At 38.6% G+C, this 23,738-nt stretch overlaps 1 protein-coding gene across 2 annotated transcripts in view; it reads right to left on the bottom strand.

Annotated features, from left to right (window-relative positions):
- OBI1 (ORC ubiquitin ligase 1) overlaps positions 1-22,428 on the bottom strand; it is a 45,073-nt gene extending 22,645 nt beyond the window's left edge. Inside the window, exons 1-4 of one of the 2 annotated variants that reach the window (XM_045070884.1) lie at positions 22,274-22,428; positions 8,710-8,845; positions 6,544-6,635; positions 3,286-3,534 (exon numbers count right to left, since the gene is read on the bottom strand). In XM_045070884.1, coding sequence (XP_044926819.1) covers positions 3,286-3,534; positions 6,544-6,612 — 318 coding nt within the window. In that variant the 5' untranslated portion in view covers positions 6,613-6,635; positions 8,710-8,845; positions 22,274-22,428. Of the gene's footprint in view, positions 1-3,285; positions 3,535-6,543; positions 6,636-8,709; positions 8,846-21,429; positions 21,584-22,273 lie in introns of those variants that run through there. The other variant, XM_004754420.3, reaches the window with a different exon arrangement.
- Positions 22,429-23,738: the final 1,310 nt, after the last annotated feature.

The following is a 23,738-nucleotide window of genomic DNA, read 5'->3' as shown; positions in this document are numbered from 1 at the left end:
GTCATGATCCCAGGGTCCTAGGATCAAGCCCTGCTGAGCAGAGAGCCTGCTTCCTCCTCTCTCTCTGCCTACTTGTGATCTCTATCTGTCAAATAAACAAATAAAATCTAAAAAAAAAAAAAATTTTTTTATTTGTTTATTTTGACAGAGAGAGAGATCACAAGTAGGCAGAGAAGCAGGAGGGGTGTGGGGGCAGGAAGCAGGCCCCTTGCTAAGCAGAGAGCCTGATGTGAAACTCGATCCCAGGACCCTGAGATTATGACCTTAGCTGAAAGCAGAGGCTTAACCCACTGAGCCACCCAGGAGCCCCGGGTCAAAACTTTCTAATAAATTCTAAGAATTCTCATTTGATTAAAAAAAAAATTCCAACTATGACTTTCTTTTTGAATTGTCTGATACCTAAAAATTATTTAACAAACATTAATTGCTAGAAAATTTAGAAGTTAAATATTGATTCTATACAAAAAGCAGTGTGCCTCAATTTTAGAGTCTTCTTAAAAGCTATTTAAATTCCTCAGTCATGGCATTTTTTAATTCCAAAGAATAACATTCCCTAGCCTAGAAACCAATCTCACTAAATTGCCTTTTGTTTGACTAGAACATTGACATCTAAAACATTTTAAAGTGAATGGGTCACAAAAACTGTCAACAAAAAGGCTTAACCCAAAATACTTAAAAACAGATTTCAAAATTCTGACAAATGTTTTTGACTAATTTCCAGAACTTCTGACTATATTGCTCATCCACCTACACAAAAATACCCCAGGAGGATGACAAGAGAGGAAGGGCAAGAACATTCTTCTGGGCACAAAGGCTAGCTAGCTCTTGCACTTACACTCACGTAGGTTCTTTAACGTTTTTTTTTTTTAAGATTTTATTTATTTATTTATTTGACAGACAGAAATCGAAAGTAGGCAGAGAGGCAGGCACAGAGAGAGGGGGGGGAGGCGGGCTCCCTGCAGAGCAGAGAGCCAGATGCAAGGCTGGATCCTAGGACCATGGGATCATGACCTGAGCCGAAGGCAGAGGCCTTAACCCACTGAGCCACCCAGGTGCCCCACTCACGTAGGTTCTTTCTGGGCTCTTGAGCAGCTGCTTATCCTCATGGTTGCAAACCAACCAGTACTGTGGAGGGTTAATTCTTTAAGTGACTGATAAACACTATTATTGCCCCTCTGAAGATGCAAGGAAAATCATTTACAATGAATTAAGCTTTCAAACATAGCACCATAAGAGGAGTCACTTAGTGAATGTTTTTTGATGATGATGATAAGCTTAAATTAGAAACTCATTTGATTTCTTTTCCCCATCCCTTCCATACTGTATCACTACATTTCAAGATCTTTCACAAATACTGTGGCTCTCTAATATCCTCATTAGGAACTGGCTGGTTCCTCAATGGTATCAGACGTATTTTCTTTTCTTTTTTTTCCCCCCCAACCATCAAAGGCATTTTCAGTTTAGGTGGGTCAAGATTACAAAGGGCAAAGTTCTACCCATTTGTTGCACCTAAAAGAGTAATGAAGACTTCAGATAACTATTTTGCATTGCAACACCGTTTGGGTAAGGATACTGGCCTCATAATGGCTTCAAAACCTACCTAGGCCTTGAAACATTAGAAAACAACTCCATTTCACTCATGCTATGTAGTTTGAATCTCTTGTACTCCTGTATTTGTTATTTTGTACTTCACACTCAAATTTTTTTTCGTTTGTGTCCTAGTTTATTGCCTAGTACTACGGAATACCACCACCAGGCTTATTAAATATCCCAAACATTAATCCCAAATATTTAAATAGGCTTATTAAATATCCCAAATAATTCTGAGGACTCAATGTAGCTTTGGGTATTGAATTTAACACGTAACTTTTAAAAGAGCAAAGAAAAACTGTGTTTTATGTACTTCTCTTTCACATAAAAACCCCTACACCACTTTTACAAGCCCAGAGTAATATCTTCATACAGATCCTCACCTTCAAAGAAGCATTTTATTGCCAAAAATTTAAATGAAGTTTAATAACTATAAAGGAAACCACGCAGAACTTAATAGCTCAAGAATACGAAGGGAAGTTAAAGGGGACATTGTAGATTAATGATACTGTAACTTTCCAGCTATCTTTCCTTTTTATATGCTCTTCTGGACAAACCAACAGGCTAATGTTGGCCTTCAATACCCAAAGAAACTCCACACTTCTCCTAAACTTGTACCAAATTTAGTGTAATTACATCTGTAGTTTCTTTTTTCTCTGAAAGCACGAAGCTCCCTTCTTTCATTTCAGCCTTTTCTGAGCTCAAACATTAATATTTTAGAGGTAGGTATGTGAAGATGGCTTGGTATTTATACTAAATTGCAGACTTCTATGCAACTTAGCTTCACTGAGGATCCAAGTGGTGGTACTTCTTTAAGAAGCTCATTAATGATTTCAAGGAGACTGGATTTAATAATTCCACACAATAACAATAGTTTACGGGAATGCAGACAACAGGTTAAACGGGTGGTTGTGGACATGGATACCACAAAACCACCTCTATTCAGCACAGTACTCCACTGTGGATAAACCTGAAATGAAAGCCAAAGGCTGGTCCCTTTGGCCAATAAAACCCTCCAGCGCTTGGTTGTAACAACCTTTCATACTGAGGACAGGGATCTCTTTTGTTTTCCTAGACTGAAAATCTTAGAGGTTGCCTTTCCACCTATGCCTTATCTTGTTGGATGAAAGGAAGAACAAATGAAGAAAATGAACCCACTCCATAAGCTACAATACTTTTTTACAATAAGTATTCTAAAGCAACTACTCAAAGCTTCCTTGGAATTAGTCATTAAGTCTTTAACTACTTACAATCTTAAAAATCAGATAAGGGTAGTATTAGAAAAGATATGTTCTAAACATTCCATTTTATAGGTAGGGAACTGGATACATGTTCATTTTCATTCATATAGGGCAGTCACTGACAAGCTTAAGAAAAAAAGTAAGGCAAAACACAAAGAGGGGTATAGAAACACATCCTTTAAACTGATGTCACTCTTGTACAAGAAGATGCAAACTCATACAGAAGCACTAGTCTCCAATTATGGTCACAAATGGAACGATCTGATATTTCTTGGCAGCTAATGACATTTAAGAAGGAAAAAGTTCTACTGTTTAAATGCTCATCCAGATTTTTGTCTTTCCCTCAAAATCTTCTAATGAGTAAAGTTAATATGGCTATTTTTACTTTTGAAGGCACTTGAATTACAGAATTTTAAAAAACTACAGTAGAATTTTAAAAACCACCACTACTTACTTCCTTTAACTTATCCACATCATCTTTTACTTTTTCATAGATTTCATTAGCTGTTCTAAGTTTTTTCTTCCACTCCGCTACAGTTTCTGGGTCAATTTTACTTGGATTTTCTGCAACTGGATGCTTGTCTTCATTTTGGTTGCCTTGCATCAAGGTTAAAGGATCCAGAATAGTCTTAATTTGTGACTCCAAGCTGAGATTTTTACTCTTAAGATCTTCTACTTCCTTCTGCAGACAATCTATTTCATCCTGAAAAAGAATCACATGACCATTAAATAGACACAGATACTAAACACATATGTATGTTAAATTGAGGTCAATTTGTTTTTAAAATTTTATACTCAAAATTCTGTAGGTACACAGATGCATCAGAATAGTTTTATAAGCAAAAAGTCACGTACAGCTGAAATTCTCAAAACGCATTTGACTCTGATAAAAGCAGGTATTTCCACAGCCTTCATTTTAATTCAGTGATAGTTTGGTTACGAAAATAAAAATGTTGGGGTGCCTGGGTGGCTGCGTTGGCTGAATGTCTGACTCTTGATCTTAGCTCAGCTCTTGATCTCAAGGTCATGAGTTCAAATCCCATACTGGGCTCCACTTACTTAAAAAAATAAAATAAAATAAAAATTAAAATGTCAAATCTTGAATTTTATTGAAGATAGCCAGAAAACAAGGTAAGTCACATGAATTCAACAAGGAAGTAGACTCCACAGAAGAAAATTCTTAGGCATTTTTAACTGCTTTAGTGAGGAGAATTAAAAAGAGACAGTGTTGGGGCACCTGGGTGGCCCAGTGGGTTAAGCCGCTGCCTTCGGCTCAGGTCATGATCTCTGGGTCCTGGGATCGAGCCCCGCATCGGGCTCTCTGCTCAGCAGGGAGCCTGCTTCTCCCCTCTCTCTCTGCCTGCCTCTCTGCCTACTTGTGATCTCTCTCTCTCTCTCTCTAATAAATAAATAAATAAATAAATAAATAAAATCTTTAAAAAAAAAAAAAAAAAAGACAGTGTTGACCAGGGTCATAATAGTTTTTTTTTGGTGTTTATATTTTTGCTTCTGCATTTGAAGTAGGAGTATAACCCTATACCATGTCCTTCTACTTTCCACTCAGAATGCGTGTAGTTAATTTTTAGTTTTACTTTTAACTATTCTGCATTCTGGTTCTTCTATTACCACTGTGACTATTTCAAGTAATAGTTTTCCCCATCTGGAACTGCTTACTGTCTTAAATCCAATTCCTAAACATTTGGTCTAGAATTCTTTTATGTGATACCATTTACTAATCTATAATAGATATTACATCTTAAACTAAGATCGTTACAAATTCTGTTGTTAGAAAATAAACTCCAAGTAGTTCAATAGCCAGTGAACTCTTTAAAGGATTAATCTGATTAATACCTAAGTATGATAAATATTAAGTATGTAAGAATACATTTTAGAGTTAACAGACAGTACTCTTTACTATTTTAAATTGCAGTACACGTCAAGTTAAATAGCGTTATAAATAAGAAAGTAAGTTTTTTGTTGGAATTAATATATTAATGAATAAACAAATATGAATAGGAAAACATATATGAATGAACATTTATGCAGTCATTTATTTAGTCCCCACTTTATTTCAAAATATTTTTGAGGCAACTGAAAGCAGTTTCCATGCATATACCTTAACTTAAAAATATTCTATATTTTAAATAAGAGATTAATAATATCCCCTCTGGAGTCAACATAAAATAACAACTGGGCTTAAAAACCACGCATATTCCAGGGGTACCTGGGTGGTTCAGTCAGTAAAGCATCTGCCTTCAGCTTGGGTCATGACCCCAGGGTCCTGGGATTGGGCTCTGCATTGGGCTCACTTCTCCCTCTCTGCTCCCCCTGCCTATGAGCACTCTTCCTCTCTCTGTATCAAATAAATAAGTAAAATCTTTAAACAAACAAACAACAAATAAACATATTCCATTAGCATGAAGCTAATTTGGAAAATTTCCATCACCATATCAAATTGGCTTCACAAGAAAGAAAACTGCTGCATGATGTCACTAAAATGTGGTATTTAAAAAAACTAGATACATACGAGCAGAGTTAACGAGTAGTTACCCAGGGTGGGAAGGTAGAGGAAATGGGGAGGAAGGAGAAAGGAGATGGGTTAATATGTACAATGTTGTAGTTACGTAAGATAAATAAATCTAGATATCTCACGTACAGCATGATGACTACAGTTAATACTGTACTGAATACTGGAATTTGCTAGCAAAGTAGATTTCAGATGCTCTCACCACAAAAATATAAGTAGGTGAGGAGATGGCTATGTTAGTTAGCTGACTGACACAATCCTTCACTATGGATATGTATATGAAAACATCATGTTGTGGGCACATAAATATATGCAATTTCTTAATTTTTAAAAAAGATTTTATTATTCGGGATAGAGAGAGAGAGAAAGAGCTCAAGTACAAGCTGGGGGGAGAGGCAGAGGGAGAAGGCTAAGCAGACTCAATTAGTGGGGAGCCCTGCATGGGGGCTCCATCCCAAGACTCTGAGCCTATGAAGTTATACACTAGCCGAATGAGCCCCCCAGGTGCCCCAAATATACAAGATTTTGATTTAAAAAAAAAAAAAAAAACCCAAAACTTACTGATTAACATTAAAAAAAGGAAAATAGCACATTTCACACCAAAATCTCTTCGCTGGTAGCTGACATAGGTATATTTATTTTACGAAAATGAATCAGGCATAAAATTATCAGGGAATTTATATAGAGAGAAGCAAAATGGAATGAAAGTTACAGTCACTGTTTACCTACGAGAGCACTCAAAATGTCCTGTGGGGGCTAGAAGACTGACTTTCACAAGAGGGTTTCTTTTCTCTCCCAACTTGAGGGAGCAAATACTTATAAATACTTGTAAATACTTATAAAATGATGTGTCTGTTTAGGACAAATATGGAATTAAAAAAAGGGAAAAGAATGCTTATATTTGTTCCTGTATTCTATTTGAAATAGAAAAGGGAAAAAGAAAAAAAAATTATCAAGTAAGATATTAAGTAGGCTCCACAGCCAACATGGGGCTTGAACCCACAACCCTGAGGATCAAGCATCACATGCTACCAGCCAGGCGGCCCTCAAACAAGATATTTTTTAAAATGGCATCTAAAATAAGATTTCATTGGATGTTCACTCTAAAAAGTCCAGGAATTCAGATAGCTCAGTTTTAGCTTGAATTCAAAGCTGTCTTAATTTTAAATTATAATTACTATTTACCTCATACTCTTTGTGGAGTAACTCAAGTCTAGTTTTCCGAAGGTGTTTCCTGACTGTATGGCTTAGCATAGGTTCACTTTCACTTGTTCCTCCTATAAGGGGGAAAAAAAAAAATCGAACTTTCATTCTGATTTAGGTAGTATGAAAACAAAGATAAATGGTTTTCTTATTGTATTATATAGTTCTCCAGCTAAATTTCTACCCTTTCCCTTACATACACACTTGGGGCTGCCACCTAGCGCTTTTCTCCAGCTCAATCTTGAGAAAAGATAAATATCAAATAACACCACAATACCTTCAGTAAAATATCACAGGTGTTCACTTACCTGTGTATCTTATTATAATAAATTCAATGAAGGCAAAGGCTATATTTTGTTAATTATCAAATATGGACTACTGCAAAATCTGAATACCAAACAACTGTTAAATGATCATAAAACTAATCATTATATTTATATTTAACCAATTAACATATTATCTACATTATCTACATTTAAATTTCACATAAACAATTATTCAATGTTTTTATACACACACAAGTTCATATTACAATCATATTACGATATATATATTATTATAACCAATGTATTCAAACATACCTAGATACTGATAACACAAATGAAAAGATTAATGCATCTTTTTACTGAATCTAACAACCCAGTTATGATAGATTATGAATCACAGCATTAACTGTATGCCATAATGCAATACAAATATACTTAAAATGAATTCTTCCTGAGAGCTCTTCACCTATGCTGTGGTTATTTTCTTTGTTGTACTTAGTATCATGACGGCAAAGGCATTTTACAGATATTCTTTTTCAGGACGTTCTATCCAAGTACAAGGATGAATGAGCTATTTTACTTGAATTAATTTATGAAATATCACTTAGATATCAAGGCAGGAAAAGCGACGTGAGGAGAAGCTGGGGAAAACACATTCAAATTATTTTAATCATCAGAGTTCACAACAGAAAAATATTTCTTTACCGTATTTCACCCAGGTACCAAGAAAGAAACCTTGTAATAATCTCTGATTCCTTCTTTGGATTTCTTAGTTTCAAAGTCCTACTAGTTCTTCTTTTGTTCTAGTATATATCTTCCTTTGCATTCCCACTATAAGAATCTTACTAAGTCCATTTTCCCTAAATTGGGATTATTACAATCACTTCTTAGGTTTTCTGAAAAGTGTTTTCTATACAAATGACAGATTCACTTTCAATTTTTCCTAAAGCAGAAAAAGTAAAAATCATTTTAATTTCTGTAATCTAAGAATTATAACTTACAAAATAAAATCCAAAAACTAAAAAAGCTCTTTAAATACTTAATATTTCAATGATCTTCTAGTTCAAGTTTTATCTCCCTTTTACCCACACTGGTATGACACTCAGTGTTAAGGATAAAAAATAAACCGGATTCATGTTCTCCCTTAACTGGGTTTGAGCCTCTTACCTAACATACTCACATTGTGTCTCTTCCCTTCAACCCAACTCACATATCATCACTCAAGTAATATTCCTCAAGCACATTTTGGATTTTGCCACTCCCTTGTTCAAAACCATCATCTCACTTTCCTCTTCTATTCACCCACAGAGCAAGTCCCTGAATAAGTTTATTACTCAAGATTCTCCGCACTAGAGTCTCACTTGACTTTTTCAGTCTTATTTCAGTAGTCAGACCCAAACTAAACTACTGATCATTTCTAAAAACATGCTTTGTGTTTTCTAACTTCTAATCCTTAGTTCATGCAATTTCCTCTGTATGAAATGCCCTTCCTAATCTTTACCAGTTGAAATTTTATCCACTCTTAAATCTTGTGAAGCCACCTCCTTTATGAAGCCTTTCCTGATATTCCCAGCTGAATTTCCTTGCCTGAATTCTATAAGCCTCTTTTGACCTTTAGCATCTGCTGCTTTAAACCATTAATATTTTAGTCCACATGCATAGCCTCCACCATAATGTTAATTCCACAAGGCTCTAAGGTTTTTCATAGTGGCTTGTGTACCTCATGTGTTCACTTACAGATTATGCAAATGACCACTCCATCCAGGATGACAGTGGCAAAATGATGTCAGTGAAAATGGGCTATTTTAGTCTTTCTCCAAATATACACTATTTAGAGATTGTTTCAAATCCGTTTTTGTGTGTTTATAAAATAGGCCCTTACCAATAATCTCTTTGCAAGGATTTTCAGGCGTGATGGGGACTCTGCAAGCTGGACACTGGCTATTATTCTTCAACCACAAATCGATACAAATTGAACAAAATACATGGTTGTTGATGCATATGACAGGCTGACGTACCTTTGAAAAAAGAAACATTACTTTTAGTACAGGGCAACAGTCATAACTAGAATCCCAATAGGTTTAGTTTAGAGCAAACTCTAGTTTGCTCTAGTTTCTCTAGAGTATAGCAGAGTAGGTACTTTAAAAGGAAATTATTCAGGATTTATAAAAACACTGATTTATAACTTAAACAGCAAAAAATATTGACAGAAATAATGACATATACTAAATATAAAAATCATTGACTCCATCTATATAACCACAAATACTAATACATTTATATAGTCTTATATTTTACAAAGGGCTTTCACATGTATTTTCTCCATGTTTTAAAGAGTCCTGTGAGGTAAACACAGTAAATACACCTCATAAATAAGGAAACCAAACTGTGAAGAAACCAGATGGTTCGGTCAGGATTAAGTAGGTGTTCTGACTGTGTCTAGTTGTTTTATAAGACAAAATAGAAGAAAGAAGTTACTTTAGTTTTCTACCTGATATTGTTTGTTTACACATTTAATGTCTATCTCTCCTATTAGAGAGGAAGCTGCATGAGAACAAGAAATTCCTTCATTTCATTCATTCCTAAATCTCTGATGCCTAGAAGACAGCCTAGTACACAGTAGGTACTCAATAAAAACTCATCAGATTAAGTAAATGCTATTAAGACAGTATTTAACATTAATTAGTTAGAAACTGCCAGAGGTAATAATAACTTAATGTTCTTCAAGTAGCAAAAATTTTTAAATAAAAACCAAAATGACATGAAAATGTTTAGGCTTTCACTTGATTCACAAGGTCATGTTACTGTGGGACTCAAAACACATTATGGCATTTTCAATATTTTCCTGTTCATTTTTATTATTATAAAAATGCCATTTTACAGTCCTTCTACACTAGAGATCAGAAGATTAAGAAAAAACACAGAAAGTACTGGGAGAAGAGAAAGAACCACCACAAACTACTTATTTTTTTTATTATGTTAACTTATCCACCATATAATACATCATTAGTTTTTGATGTAGTGTTCAATGATTCATTAGTTGCATATAAACACCTAGAGCTCATCACAACATGTGCCCTCCTTAATACCCATCACCTGCCACCCCATCCCCCAATTCCTTTCTTCTGAAACTGTAAATTTGTTTCCTGGAGTCCAGAGTTTCTCATGGTTTGTCTCCCTCACTGATTTCAACTCGTTCAATTTTCCCTCTCTGTCCCTATGGTCCTCCGTGTTATTCCTTATGTTCCACATATGATTGAAACTATATAAGTTATCTTTCTCTGCTTGACATTTGACTTAGCATAATCCCCTCAGTTCCATCCATGTGAACGAGAATGGTGGGTATTCATCCTTTCTGATGACTGAGTAATATTCCATTGTATATATGGACCACATCTTCTTTATCCATTTATCTGCTGAAGGGCATCTCGGGCTCCATCCACCATTTGGCTATTGCGGAAACTGCTGCTATGAACACTGGGGTGCAAGTGCCCTTCTTTTCACTTATGTCTGTATCTTTGAGGTAGACAGCTAGGAGTGCAATTGCTGGGTCACAAAGCACTTTCTACAGAGAAAACGCTTGTGCTGCTCTATGTCTGCCTCAGAAAGATAATGAGTATTCATTAATTTGAAAGGGGGCTCTACTTTCAAAGAAATCACAGATGTATGGCGATCCATGAAAGGCAGGAAATCATTCTAAGTCTCACTATAAAGAACTCCATGGTCTTAGCCTAGCTTTCCAAACACTAAGATGCTCCCTTGATTATGAACATTAACATAAGAAAACTAAACAGAAAAGATGATTCAGCATGAAATTAGACTTCCTTATGGAAAAACCAATTCTAATTCATTCAGTTCAACTAATCTGAATGAATGAATGAATAAATGAATAAGACCATGAAGGAAAGTTTCCCATACTCTTCTTCCAAAGTGCTCCTACCTATAGCAAGGACTGAATGCTTATCTAGAAGGTATTCCTTGTCAGAGTCTCAAGAGGCAGACAAGTTCAAATTTCCTTTACAGGTTCTGTTTTTTTCCTAAAACTCATGTAATTTGTCCAAGCTCACCAATATATATTTGCGGGTGTTTTTACTTCATCTTCAGTCATGAAATGCCTTTTTTTTTAAGAATTTATTTATTTATTTAATGGACAGAGATCACAAGTAGGCAGATAGGCAGGCAGAGAGAGAGAGGAGGAAGCAAGCCCCCTGCTGAGCAGAGAGCCTGATGAGGGGCATGACCCTGGGATCATGACCTGAGCCAAGGGCAGAGGCTTTTAACCCACTGAGCCACCAAGGCACCCCAAGTTATGAAATGTTTTAAGAACAAAAAAATTTCTCAAACTAAGTACCAGAAAGATACTGCCAAATCTATCCTATAGCTTCCTGCAACACACACACACATACACACACACCCTAAATTACTATAATACTCCAAGAAGTAAGTGTACCCCTAAATCAAAAAATTCAACTAAAGAAAGAAAAGTTATTTCCCTGGACTTTTAGAGCAGTGATTTAATCAATCGATCAATTTATTTATTTTTAAAATCATGAACTGATCTAAAATGGGTGAAAGCCAATGGTCAAAACATAAAACTGTGTACATTTGGAAAGATTCAAGATGCTCTCCTGCTTCTTACAGGCTTCCCTCATCAGAAGCACATTTAAAGGCAATCAGTATTTTCTATGTAACTAATTCCACAAAAAAGGTTAAATATCTCCCCAATCTAAGAAATGGGTTTGGATAACTCAGTGGTTGGTGCTATCATTAAATAAGGTGAGAAAGATGGAGGAAGAGAAAGTCTGAGAATCACCAGCATAAAAAACGATGGCATTTAAATCGACAGGACTAGAGGACAGCCCTCCATGGGCAGAGTAGCTATGGACAAGGCATTCTATCAAGCAGAAGAAGGAAAAAGAGGAACAGCCAGCAAAGCGAACTAAGAAGGAGGGGACTGTGCTAGAGGACAGGAGCATGGTCTTACAGAAGGCAAGAAAAGAGACTTCCAAGAGGAAGACAGTGGCCAAGCATGTCAAATAATAAGAGAATGAGCTTGGGTGGCTCAGGCAACTAAGTGTCAGACTCCTGATTTCAGCTCAAGTCATGATCTCAGGGTTATGAGATCAAGCCCCATGTCAGGCTCCTCCCTGGGCATGGAGCCTGGGAAAGAAAAGGAAAGGAAAGGGAAAGAAGGGGAGGGGACGGGAGGGGAGGGGAAAGGAAAGGAGGGGAGGAAAGAAAGAAAAAATGAGCTTGGTATTGACACAGAAATGACTATGGGATTTAATTATATGGAAGTCACTGTGATGTTACTGACAGTTTACTGTTTCAGTAAATGGTAAGAATGGAAATTTGACTGAAGGCTGAAAGACAGTGACAACAGAGAACATAGACAATTCTTCATGTTTTGCTGTGAAGGAGTGAGCGTAAGAATTAAGTCCACGGTAAGAGATGCCAAAGAGAATGATACAGTTAAGAGGGGATATTAATGATGGAGGAAGAAGAGGAAGGATTAGAACCACAGGCAGCAAAATCCCTAAAAAGTCAAGAGGGAATAAAATCCAATGCACAAAGCAGAGGTTTTGGCTTTTAAGGAACTGAGGATCTGTCTTTCATTGTAACAAAAGGGAAGGCCAAGGGTGTCAGAACAAATGTAGAGGGGTTAGAAGATCTGTTGATGGAAAAATGAAAGAATGTTCTCATGTTCTAACTACTCCAACTGCTTATATTTTAATCATTAAATATGAGGAGAGGTTACCAGCTGAAAGTGAGAAGTGAGTATCAATATCAACTTGAGAAAGTAGAATAAAGCAGCTATTTTGAAAAGCAAGAAAGTAAATTTACTAGTAATTTACAATATAGCAGGATTGCCAAACGCTGTTGAGTTCCTATTTGAGATCTGCAATTTTCACTATAAACAAAAACCAATTAACAAAAGTGTGTGTTTTTCTTACCAATTTTTACCTATTCAGTTTCAGGCAGGAAGCAAATAAATAGATGGGTTCACTCAGAGCTGGATTTTTGCGAAGGAGAGAGAGAGAAAAGGGACTGATGATAATAAATGACCATGGCTAACAAGGGACATGAGTATATGAATGGTAATGATGACAATGAAAAAGTGATATTCATGGAGTCAACGAACTGGTCTTGATAAGGCTGAAGTAACGCTGGAGAGTAGGTATGATGAAAAGAGGATCAGAGTTAGATGCTTAGAGTCAAAATACCAGAGGTGGTACAGCTGCTTTCTTTAATGCTTTTTTCCTGGGCCATCTCATCTGGCATAGTTCTATTTCCTCTCTTAATCTCATGTATCACATGATGTTAACATCTTTTCTATGACAACTCCTGAGAACCCTCTGTAACTGGACCTCAGTAAGTGGCAGAGCTTAAGCTTTGAGAGACAAACCTGGGGCTAACTCCACCTCTGCCACTTGAGCTGTTCGACCTTGAGTAGGCCTTTTAGTTACAATGAGCATAGGTTTGTCTCTGAAGGTAGTGGCTTAGTATACTTTTCATCCAGGCATTAAGACTTAATAACGTAAAGATAAAAACACTGAGGGTTCCAGATAGCAATCCCTCAAAAAAAAAAAAAAAAAAAGAGAGAGAGAGAGAGAAGGAAAAGAGAAGGTATCAATATTACTGTATCTGTGCCTCGGAGCCAACTCCATGTAAGGCTCTTGTAGCTTCCTCAATCATATGTCCAAACCTGAACTTTGTCTCCTCCACTCCTTATCCAAGTTAATAGCACCACCACCTCATTACTTTAACTAAAATACCCAGCGCTCGCTCTGACTGACCCTTTTTACTTCGCCTCACCATCCAGTTGGTCACCAAATCCTGGTATCATATAACAAGTCTAAGTGCCCAGAGATTTTAAGATGCACCAATATTTTCTGTACCACAAGAAAAAAGAATGAAAAATGCTGCCAACTACAAAACGCAAGATGCCATCACTTTTAAGATACAGCCAGGTTTCAAAAAGGTTATAATGTGGAAAAATTATATCCCAGAATTGTCAAAACTTGGCAAATCTACCTCTAAATGTTTTTTGCTTTTACTTTTACCTGTCATGTATCCTTTCCTTTCCATCTTCACTTGAATAATGGGTTCAGGTTCTCATGGTTTTTTTTGCCCATGGATCTAGAGCAATGATCTCCTCCCACGCAAGCTTCCTGGCTTCCAAATATTCACTTCTGTCCACCTTTTTCTTTCTTTCTTTCTTTTAAGATTATTTATTTATTTGTCAGAGAGAGAGAGTACGCACAAAATCACGGGGAAAGGGCAGAGGGAGAAACAAGCTCCCCACTGAGCAAGGAGCCCGAAGCAGGACTTGATCCCAGAATCATGGGATCAATGACCTGAGCTGAAGACAGACGCTTAACCAACTGAGCCCCTGTCCACCTTTCCTACTGATAACAGAGCTATCTTTCTAAAATAGGAATTAGCAGCTTTCACTGCTCTCCTGCAAAACAGCAATGATTTTTCCCTGTTCACAATTCCAAGCATAGCATTCAAAGCATAATCTGGTTCATAAACAGCTCTTTCATCTGCTATTTCAATACTTGATATAACCTATACTTCAACCACACAGATCTACTTGATGTTCACCAAATTAATAGGAACAGGGGAGGCTCCTTTTTATTGTGCTCTCATTTCTTAGGTTGACATAACCTGCTGGTCTCAAGCTTCCCCATCAAAATAGAATCTCCATCAAAATAGAATCCCTTCTACCTTTTAAGATGAAAATAAAATGCTACCTCTTCTAAAATGCCTTCATTAATCCCTTTTAGAATTAACTGGGTCTTTGTCTGATTTTCATAAGGGTATTCTTTCTGCACTGATTTAATGTTCATTTCTTTCTGAACAGTACTTAGAAAGTTGCTTCCATCCTGCTTCCCTATTAGATTTCAGGCTCCTTGGGGGCAGCGGATGAACATCCTCATCTTTGTATGCACCAATAGCACTTGCTATAATGCCTTGCACACTCTAAAAGTGAATTCTGATGTATTAAAATGAAAGGCTGAAATAATGTTCCTAAAAGCATCTCAGGAAGCAAAAAAGTCAATGGCCACTACAAAACTGAAAAAGCCAGAAGTTTAACCTTCCCATTTAATATGCCAAATTCTATAAAAGAACAACCACAGGCAGATTACTTAGCTCTCTCCGCTAAGACCATTGGTAATACCACCACAGAAGAATCATTTTCACTGTCTAATACCTGGTATTGTCACTGTCATTGTGTTGGAGTTTTAAAACAGCTGACTAATTTCTTTGGACCAAGTACTTACCAGATGACAATTTCTTTTCTTTTCTTTTTTTTTAAGATTTCATTTATTTATTTGACAGAGAGATCACAAGTAGGCAGAGAGGCAGGCAGAGAGAGAGAGAGGAGGAACAGGTTCCCTGCTGAGCGGAGAGCCCAATGCGGGACTCGATCCCAGAACCCTGAGATCATGACCTGAGCCGGAGGCAGAGGCTTAACCCACTGAGACACCCAGGCGCCCTCAGATGACAATTTCTAAATAATGGTTTAAATTTAGCTTAGGAGAAAAAAAAATCTATAAAGAAATAACTACTAAAACAAATGACTTATTATTTATTTGACTATAACTTACAGGAGCAAAATACAAAGAATCTAGTCTCCCCTCAATTCCTGTCCACCCCTCTTCCTCTACCCAGATCCTGGGATATACAATACCCAAACACGCACATAATTTTTCTTAATATAATCTTCCTGAGATGCAGAAATAGTCGTAACTTGCCTGTTATTAGACTTTATATCCAATTTACTCTCAATGGGGTCTGTGGCAATAAAACAGTATTCCTATGAAATAAAAATACTGATGACAACAGCAAGTGACAAGTACAATTTCCAAACTCATCTGGAGTAAACACATCAAAATGATATTCTAGGGTAATACACCCTGAGGCTGGTGAGGAGGAGGAGAGAGAGAAGAGAAAGCAAGGTATAAAAAGTGGGCTCTTCTCACCGGACTGGGCCTGAGGGGCAGTCCTAGGTGCAGAAAGATTAACCCTAAATCTGTAATTCTACTGAGTAGTTTTCATTTCTTTTATTTTAAGATGTTTCAGTTTTAAGAGACCCTACCACCAAAGCTAATTTCTTAAAAAATAGAAGTACCTGAGAGGAGTCAAAGGGGTTATACTCTAATAACCATATCATCCTTGACTCACTTACTAGACGTTACTATACATTGGTTTATTAGGACAAGGTTTCTCATCTTCAGCACTACTGGTATTTTGGACCAAGGAACTTTTTGTTGTAGGGAGCTCTCCTGTATATTGTAGAATGTTTAGCTAGCAGCATCCCTGGGCTCTACCCACTAGACATAACTAGCACACCCCTGGAGTCAATCAGAAACATCTCTAGGCATTGCCAAATCTTCCCTGAGGGATGAAATCCACCCCCACCCCTTTGAGAACCACTGGTCTAGGATATTTGAATTTCCCTAATACCATGGCCCTGGTCGTGTCAAATTCATTTTCAGCTATGGAAACTGAGACTCAAGGAAATAATAATACAGGTTGTAAGTAGCAAAACCAGTATTTAAGCACCATCCATTGTGACTCAACTGCAAATTGAGTGCTCTTTCAAGTAAGAAATAGATTTTTCTTCCTTAGGCAGAGTTAGTAAACACTAGTCTGAGAGGAAAAAAAAAGAGGGCACATGCCTGAAAGAAGCAAAAGATTACAATGAAGACTTTGGGATCAGTGGGGGCTGTAGAAAAGGGGCACTGATAAAGGTGATGGGAGGGAAAGACAACTTAACCAACTGGCCTGGCAATTACACTTAAAGTCAACTCCTCTGTTTTTTATCACCTTTGCTAGAGACTAGAGCTAATCTTTCTTCAAAGAATATTCCTTCTTGCACCTATGTCAAAATTTTATGGGCTTCATTAGACAAGACCTAGAAAGACTGTGGAAAAGAAGGCTGAGGTATAGAAATGATGGTAATAGCTCCCCCACTATCACCAAATTTGGGAATTTGGAACTTTTCAAAATAAAATTTCTGGATTGTTTTTGTTATGTTTAAAGAAATATTTGGCTCTGGATCAAATTTTGGTCGTAGAACTTTAAAACTGTGTGATCCTGAGAACTAAGTTCCTTAAATGCCTATTGGTCCAGGTCCCCATTTCTGTCTAGGTAAAACGAAAGGTAATACATTTTGCCCCACCTTTATCCCTCCTTAGAATGCTTTCAGGAATCTTATTTGTTTAGTAAGCATGCCAGCTATTACATACCAACTTTAAAATTACTACGATATATCAACACTTTTTTAAAGTTAATTTTCTCTTATGCTCTAAGTATGTTTAAAAACCCACAACATTATTATACATTTTTTAAAGTGTCTGCATTCTTTAAACTTAATTTGGAAAAAAGAAAAGTGTAGTCCATGTGGCTTTTTTCAAAGAAAATTACTTGTGACAGTTATGTACAAGGCTGTTCTTAAATCCACTCCTGGGAACTAAGAGGCAATCAGGACTCCAATGTGGGCTCAGTGTACTGAGGCTGATAACATGCTGGCCAATCACCAGCCTCTGGTGAACTCTGATGAATAAATTTAGTCAACCTAGAATGAGGACTCTAAGTTGCATAAAGCTTTGTACCTAGCCTTACCTTGTTAACATTTTTAATCAATAATATGGGTGGAAAGCAAGACAAGAAGTCCTCCCTGGGGGGGGGGGGAATTCTTCTTATGGTACTCTTAGCTGGAAACAGTCCACCCTATTACTGGACTCTATAAGAAACAGACACCCCACAATCGAAGGAAGCTGATTTCATCTCAGATTATTGCAGCCAGAGAGCTTGCCCTTACAAAAGTATAAATCTTAATATTGCAGAGTGACATAAAGCCTGATTCCCTTCTAAATGAAAGAGTTTATATTTAAAGATTTGCTATTAGGGTGCCTAGGTGGCTCAGTCTGTTAAGCCTCTGACTTCAGCTCAGGTCATAATCCCAGGTTCTTGGGGACTGAGTCCCACATTGGGCTCCGCACTTGGTGGGAAGCCTGCTTCTCCCTCTCCCCTGCTTGTGTCCCCCCCACCCCCCTCCCAGGCCCCGTCAAATAAACAACAACAACAAAAAAGATTCACTATCATGTCCATTCATGCCAACACAATTCCACTTATATTTAAACTCAATTTATATTTATAAATTCCACTTATATTTAAACCTCAATTTCAACTCCTTTTCAAATGATTTCAAAATACTCTCGCTTATTTATATTTATTTTAAAGTCTGGTATCCCAAACTGAACTCATACTCAAGTGAGGAATAACAATACAATATGCTAATGTTAAACACCATCATAAGTCTAGCTGCTTGGCACTTCACTACAGAACCTCCTACATCCTTTCATAAAACTAACTAGGGGCCACATGGGGAGATATGTCATTCATGGAAAAATGCAGACAAAGTCAACAAAGGTACTACATGCTACAATCATTTGATTTCACAGCATGAATCCTAGCTGAAGAAACAAATGACTGGAATTATCTAGAGATAAACTGGTCTGGAGCAATCTGGTGCCAGGACCAAAATGTCATTTAACAGATATCCTGAACTAGATGAGTCTATATTTCTGCTTGCTGGCCCACTAGCCCAAGGCAAAGGGAAAAAATTAAGGAGGAACAGGCAAGAAAATGTGTTACACAAAACTCATCCCACAGGATGTATACCTACATTCTTCAAGCCACACAGAGCTCTTGTGATATTGGCAAGGTTCCTAAACATTGTTGGGCAGAGAATCCACCTTTAAGACTGAGGTAGAGACAGGCAGAAAATTCAAGATGTCTAAACTGTCTAATTTTAAGTACATTTATAAATACAAAAGGTAAAGTATTGACAATGTGCATACTTAGGCTATCTCTACTACTTCTTTACCTCTCCGTTCTTCCCCATCCCACTGAGCATCTGTATTTTCTACTTAGATTTGAGATCTCTCCTACCCCCACTTTCTCCTTTAAAGTAATATGCATTTTTTTTTCTTTACTGTGACCTTTCAGGGATAATGGTCCCTAATTCTGTTGAATAAGCAAAAGAAAAGGATCTTGCTGATAGTGAGACTTTGGGACAAATAATGAGGGTGGCAAAAGAATGGTTATCTGTGTGAGGGCTAGGCACAAAGGACCTTAAGGTAGATGTCAGAGTTGGCTGGAGATGCTGTGTCAGGGAGGTGGAAGTAACAATGGGAACATGGTACTTACTACCCCAGATTATGCTATCTCCAGTACCCCCATACCCCCACGAATTCCAGTATGTGGGGAGGGTAAATGACCCAAGCATATCAGATTTGCTTTAAATATACAAAAAGCAACTGTTCTATGGAACCAGTTAAACCTCAGGACGTACTGTAGCAATTTCCAGAACAAACAGGTATCACGTCATTGGGAAAGCAAATCTTCATCAAGTGAGTGCACTGCCTCAGAAAGCAACTGGAAAGAACAGTTACTTGAAAGGCTGGTTTCCTTATCTGAGGGCCTGTCTCAGCACCCATACTAAAGGTAACCATTCATTGAATATTATTATGTCCCAGACCTTATGCTACACACTAACATGAATTACTTGATATAATCATCCCAAAATGCAAAGAAAGATGTTGCTACTATTAACCATTCCCATCTTACAGATGAGGGCACTGCTCTGAAAGAGGTTTAGTAAGTTGTATAAGGTCATGTAGCTAGTAAACGTAAGAAGCTGGAACTTATGCAGTCTGAACATAGAACTCAGGCCTTCAACTACCACACCTTTAGATGACAGTTTATAAATCGTTCATCTTTTATTTGAAGATTTCATTTTAGAAAACTGCTAACAAATGTAGGGGAAAAAAGAGAAAGGAAGGGAGGGAAGGAAGGAGATCCCAAAGAGGTTTGCTCTCGTGAGTTTTTAGGAAGAAATCCACTGAAGACACAAATGATAATGATAGAGGTTGAAACTATAGGCTATAAGCCTTAATTTTCTCATATTTAAAAAGCAGGGTGGGTGGGGGGCAAACAGCCTATCTGTCTCACAGCACCGGTGAGAGGAATTAATGAAGTACTTAAATACATACAAAAGCATTCTGTAATCTACAGAGCACTATACTCTACTAGTATCATTTCTGTTACACACAAAAAGCATAGATAGGCAAAATCAACCAGGCAGAACACATTTTCAACACAACTACAAAAGGGCCTATTAACTAATGGAAACTAGATAAAAGCACAAAACTGAGGCCACCTAAAAATTATTTCCCAAGATGTTTCTATCAGCTTTTAATGCTACTGCTGGGAGTATATTTACTCAGAATTTAACATATGCTGGTGGGAACTTCATACCAGAATGCAAATGTAAACTAGCAAACACAAACATCACCTCCTCCTCCCAGCTATGTAAGTAAGGCAGTGGCAGCAAATGCCAGCTCAAATACCACCTCCATGCAGCCATCCTGGATTTCTCCAGTCAGAATTGATCAAGCCATCCCCTAGATACCTTCACAGCACATCTGCTCTTTCCTTGGCATTTCATTCTGAGGAATATCAAGTTATCAGTTGCTTCCCGGCCTGACTTCCTACTCCTTGAACTCAGTAAATTTCACACAGAACCCCAAAGACCTAAGGCAGAGAACCATGTTGGCTGGCACTCAAATGTTGGCTCTATGAAGTGTGTACGTCTCAATTCTGAGTAGGTGGCTGTAGTTTCAGTCTGCATTTTAGGGTAAACACAGACACATCACAAACGTAAAAAAAAAAAAAAAAATACAGTATCTTCTCCTTTCTTGATCTCTGCGTTAAAGAAATGCTCTTTTAAAAGCCAAATGGGAGGCACGAACGGAAACGGAAGGGCCGGCGACTGCTTTAGAACCTTCAAAATCCCGTTTCTAACTCAGAACTCCTCTCTCCTACCTAGTTTCACAAACACAGCCGGCACCTTCTGCAACACAAAGAGAGGGTATTCTAGCTCAAGGCTGATCCGTTCTTGGGAAAAAAAAAAAGACCGACCCGTGCCTCTCATTTTAAACACCACTCAGGGGCGGGTACTATTTACCCTTCCCATTTTGAACCCAGAGCAAAGGCCACTCTAAAGGCTGGGGTCAGCAGGGGAAAGGAGGTTGGGAACGCTCAAGACTCCCCGGCTAGCACTGCGGGCAGGCCCAAGGACAGGAACACTCGCGCAGGGGTCTAAGGAATCCTGGGCCAGGCTCCCAGGAAACGTGCTTCAATGCGCTTCACTACACGCCACACGGGTGGCTCCGGGGCGGAAAACACCGTTGTGATTCCTTTCCGACGAGGCCTCCTTCGACGCCGGAGTCGGCCCGGTGAGGCCGCCGGTGGACGCAAGAGCCGCTTGGCCGCCCTCCCTCCAGACCCCAGGCCGCTGTCATCCTCCTCCAAAAGGCACACAGATGAACCTAGTCATCACGACGCGCTCCCTCCGTCCCCCAGGACGCGGCCTCCCGTGGCCTGAGGAAAACGCTGGCCAGCGTCTGCATACATCTCGGCGCCTCACGCCCCGTCCCCGCCACACACGGAGACCGCCCTGGGCTCCGGAGGGCGACTTCATACCCGACCCTGTTTCGTATTAGTGCCCAGAATCACCCATTACCTTCCCCAAGCAAATGTGGCACGTGATGGGCAGAGTGAGCGACAATGTAACGTTCTGCACAGTCTGAGCCATGGCAGCGTTCAGAATCCCGCCAACACGGAAGTCCCGCCGACGGCGGCTTCTCGCCGCGTCTGGGGCCGCGCGAGGCCGGCTACGGCAGCCCGGCAGGGCCATAGCCCGCCGGGAAAGGAAACGAAAACGCGCTTTCGAAACGCGCGGTCGCCAGGGCTTTTTTTTCTTTCTTTCCTTCCTCCTTCCCTCCCACTCTCTCTCCCTTTCCTCCCTTCCTTCCTTCCTTTCATTTTAAAAAAAAAAAAAGAAAGAAAGAAAAAGGAAGGAAGAAAGAAAGAAAAGAAAAAAGAGTTCCCGTGTTGGGGAACTGCAAGATTCTTGAGAATGGGAAGGAAGGCTGTATATTACAGGCATCCGTGGAGGATCCTGAAAGTTTAAATGAGAAAGCGCGGAGCCTGGAGGAAGATGGGGAAGGCGATTTTAAATGCCTTGCCTTTTCCCAGAGGGCGGAAGGGCGGGGGGGAGTTTCCCCGTCTAAAAATTAAACCCTACACAGTGTGCAAACACATGGCGCAGTCTAAAGAGGAAGGGAAACGATGTTATCTCTACATTTTAATTTTCGAAACAACTTTCTGTCTCTCTCAGGTCTTTTTCCATCCTGAAATGAGGTAATGTCACTTAAAAGCAACAAAGAGTGATTGTCTCTTGATCTGTTTCCGAGACAGGTTACATTTTATCACAACTTTCCCTGAAGACATGCTTTTCGTTGGTCCTTCTGTGCTTTCTAACAGAGACTTAAGGGTCTGAGCCTCGGACTCTGATTTACACCCACCAGTGAGAATGCTGCAAATAGTGCCAGCCGTCCACACTCCCGGAAAGCACGTGCACAAGCGTTTAAAGCCTTCGTTTCAGGTGCATGTTGAATAAGATATGTGTCCTTGTGCTGTAGAACTCGGAAGGACGGTGTGTGAGGTTCTAAGTCAGCACTTCCTACCAGCGAAAAAGAAAAACTCTAAAAACTTCCTACCTCAATCTTGAATAGAACAGATTTGAAATTTAACAGCAGCTGCTTAAAGTGAGAAAGAGCCAGTGTGATTAAGTTATGCAAACAAATACAATTTGTGAGTAGCCAGATCTAGAAACAAATCAATGGGACGACTTTTGGTAATCTTTATGGAAAAAGAGACAGTATGATCACAAGAAGCACGTGGTCAGTGGAAAGGGGTTCTGGACCTGCATGGGGAGGGCAGAATTCCCTGCCCCAACAACTTCCTGGCTCTACTGGCTTCAGACAATTTATTTAACCCCTTTGCTTCTTAGGTTCCTTTTTGGTAAAGTGTGTGTGTGTGTGTGTGTGTGTGTGTGTATTAAATGAGGTCAATGTATGCTTAAGATCATGTTTCAAAGAAACAGACAATAATGAGACTGGACCAAATAGGAATTCACCTAAAGAAGGCCACGTCCAGTTCAAAATTGTCTCACAGACAACAGTGAGAATTCTAACAAACAGTTCAAAATGTAATTTCCTGAGAATTGGAGGCCATTGTGTGTTTAGAATTGGAGAATAAGGCAAAATAGTCACATCGCTTGTCTGGTTATTAACCATTTTTTCAAAATGCTTGGCATACAGTCATCTGGTTTGGTTATTTTCTGGCTACTTGAAGTGATATTTTTATGGGGTCAAGCTTACATGTTTTGCTAAAACATTGTTCCTGTCCCTGGGTGTAGATCTGAAACTTCAGAATGAGAAAACTCCAGGTCATTCATTACCACTGTCATTCAAGTTTCACCTTTCCCAGGTCCTGCTGGTTCTTCCTACTCTCACCTAGCCCATTCCCTGTTCTCACCTCACTGATACCTAAGATGGTATGTCAGGACCTATCATACCCACCCTCTGAGTAGGATATAGGACTGAGAATGTTCTGTCTCCCACATCCATCCCTGAAAACAGTGCAGGGGGGAGACATGTTGAAAACATTTTTTTTAAAAATTCTTTTCCGTTGTTAATGGAGCAAATTCATTTTTCATTAACCACCTTGGTGACTGGTGTTAATATTTAGTCACCAAGTGAGTTTGAAAAATTGTAACCTACGTTTTAAGTAGAATGTTAAAATCTAGAGTATTCCCAGCCTCTTTTTCCACATTCACTAACATTGTCGCAGCTCCTCAGTGCTGTTGTCGTAGTTTGTCCATATAGTTATTTCTGTTGTGATCACATCATACTATAGTTGGTTGTTCATGTGTTTGCCTCCACAACAGACTGTTTTTTGGAGGGCAGAGATTGTGTCTGATTTATC

This window comes from Mustela putorius, unplaced genomic scaffold, assembly GCF_011764305.1.
Source record: "Mustela putorius furo isolate JIRA1106 unplaced genomic scaffold, ASM1176430v1.1 tig00003974_pilon_pilon_pilon, whole genome shotgun sequence".
Classification (NCBI taxonomy): Eukaryota; Metazoa; Chordata; class Mammalia; order Carnivora; family Mustelidae; genus Mustela; species Mustela putorius.
This window is presented reverse-complemented; position numbering and strand designations above follow the sequence as displayed.